Source organism: Colobus angolensis, unplaced genomic scaffold (genome assembly GCF_000951035.1).
Source record: "Colobus angolensis palliatus isolate OR3802 unplaced genomic scaffold, Cang.pa_1.0 Scaffold420, whole genome shotgun sequence".
Lineage (NCBI taxonomy): Eukaryota > Metazoa > Chordata > Mammalia > Primates > Cercopithecidae > Colobus > Colobus angolensis.
This window is the reverse complement of record NW_012117600.1, coordinates 504649-506373: the sequence shown is the minus strand read 5'-3', so window position 1 is coordinate 506373 and position 1725 is coordinate 504649. Positions and strand designations below refer to the sequence as shown.

Here is a 1725-nt window from a genome sequence, read left to right as displayed (position 1 = left end):
AGGATAATCACTTGAACCGGGAGGGAGAGGCTATAGTGAGCCAAGATGGCGCCATTGCACTCCAGCCTGGGCAACAAGAGTGAAACTCCATCTCAAAAAAAAAAACAAAGAGAAAAAAAGAAAAAAAACAAAAAACTTAGAGTATTTACAAAGAAATAATCACACTTAGCAACCCAAATTGATAAATTAGGGTAGAAAAACATTCCAAGTTATTTTAGTGTGAATAAATACGGAAATTGGGCCAGGCGCAGTGGTTCACACCTGTAATCCCAGCACTTCGGGAGGCTGAGGCAGATGGATCACTCGAGCCCAGGACTTTGAGACCAGCCTGGGCCACATGGCAAAACCCAATCTCTACTTGAAATTATTAAAAATTTATTAAGGGGGGGGCAGCGGCTCACACCTGTAATCCCAGCATTTTGGGAGGCTGAGGCTGGTGGATCACCTGAGGTCAGGCGTTCGAGACTAGCCTGGCCAACATGGTGAAACCCTGTCTATACTAAAAATACAAAAATTAGCCAGGCGTGGTGGCACGTGTCTGTAATCCCACTTACTTGGGAGGCTAAGCCAGGAGTTATATATTGTATTATCTTCATTTCCTTTAAGGTCATCTTTCTCTTTCTTTCTTTTTTACAGACAAGGTCTTGCTCTGTTGCCTAGGCTGGATTACAGTGGCTTGATCATAGCTCACTGCAGCCTCAATTTCCCAAGCTCAACTGACCCTCCTGCCTCAGCCTCCCAATCAGCTGGGTCTACAGGTATGTGTTACCACACCTAGCTACTTGTTTTAATTTTGTAGAAATGGGGTCTCACTATGTTGCCCAGGCTGGTTGTGAACTCCTAGGTTGATGTAATCCTTCTGCCTTGGCCTTGCAAAATGTTGGGATTACAGGCGTGAGCCTCTATGCCCAGTCCATTTTCTTTCTTTTTTTTTTTCTTTGAGACAGAGTCTCGCTTTGTCACCCAGGCTGGAGTGCAGTGGCCAGATCTCAGCTCACTGCAAGCTCCGCCTCCCGGGTTTACGCCATTCTCCTGCCTCAGCCTCCCTAGTAGCTGGGACTACAGACCCCTGCCACCTCGCCTGGCTAGTTTTTTATATTTTTACCGTGTTAGCCAGGATCGTCTTGATCTCCTGACCTCGTGGTCCGCCTGTCTCGGCCTCCCAAAGTGCTGGGATTACAGGCTTGAGCCACCGCGCCCGGCCCTATATTTTCAATTTGTATATTTCCATTCACCTGCGAGTCAGGGTCCACACGGACAGTCCTGCGCCTTCTCCTTGTTTTGGTGACATGGCCAGTTGGCTCTCTCTCAGCTTGTTCCTGGTTGCTGATCTGCATCTCAGTCTCATCACAAGAGGATGCAGAAGTTTGACTTTCATCCTGAAGAGAGAGGTATTACTCTGCTATGTGCTATGCATACAGTTATAATGCTCAGGAAGAATCAGAATTTAGACAGAATAAAAAACATATTACAGGTAAAGACAAGAATTATAGAGTATTTAGGACAGACACGGTGACTCACACTGTGATCCCAGCACTTTGGGAGACCAAGGCGAGTGGATCACCTGAGGTCAGTTCAAGACCAGCCTGGCTTTCATGGTGAAACCCCATCTCTACTAAAAATCACCCGGGCATGGTGGCGCATGCCTGTAATCCAAGCTACTTGGGAGGTTGAGGCAGGATAATCACTTGAACCGGGAGGGAGAGGCTATAGTGAGCCAAGATG

The 1725-nt window shown here is 47.1% G+C and overlaps 1 protein-coding gene across 1 annotated transcript in view; it reads right to left on the bottom strand.

Moving 5' to 3' along the window:
- Window positions 1-1725, bottom strand: part of NUSAP1 (nucleolar and spindle associated protein 1) — a 59507-nt gene that overhangs the window by 37251 nt on the left and 20531 nt on the right. Inside the window, exon 3 of the mRNA XM_011956679.1 lies at window positions 1236-1379. Coding sequence (XP_011812069.1) covers window positions 1236-1379 — 144 coding nt within the window. The remainder of the gene's footprint in view (window positions 1-1235; window positions 1380-1725) is intronic.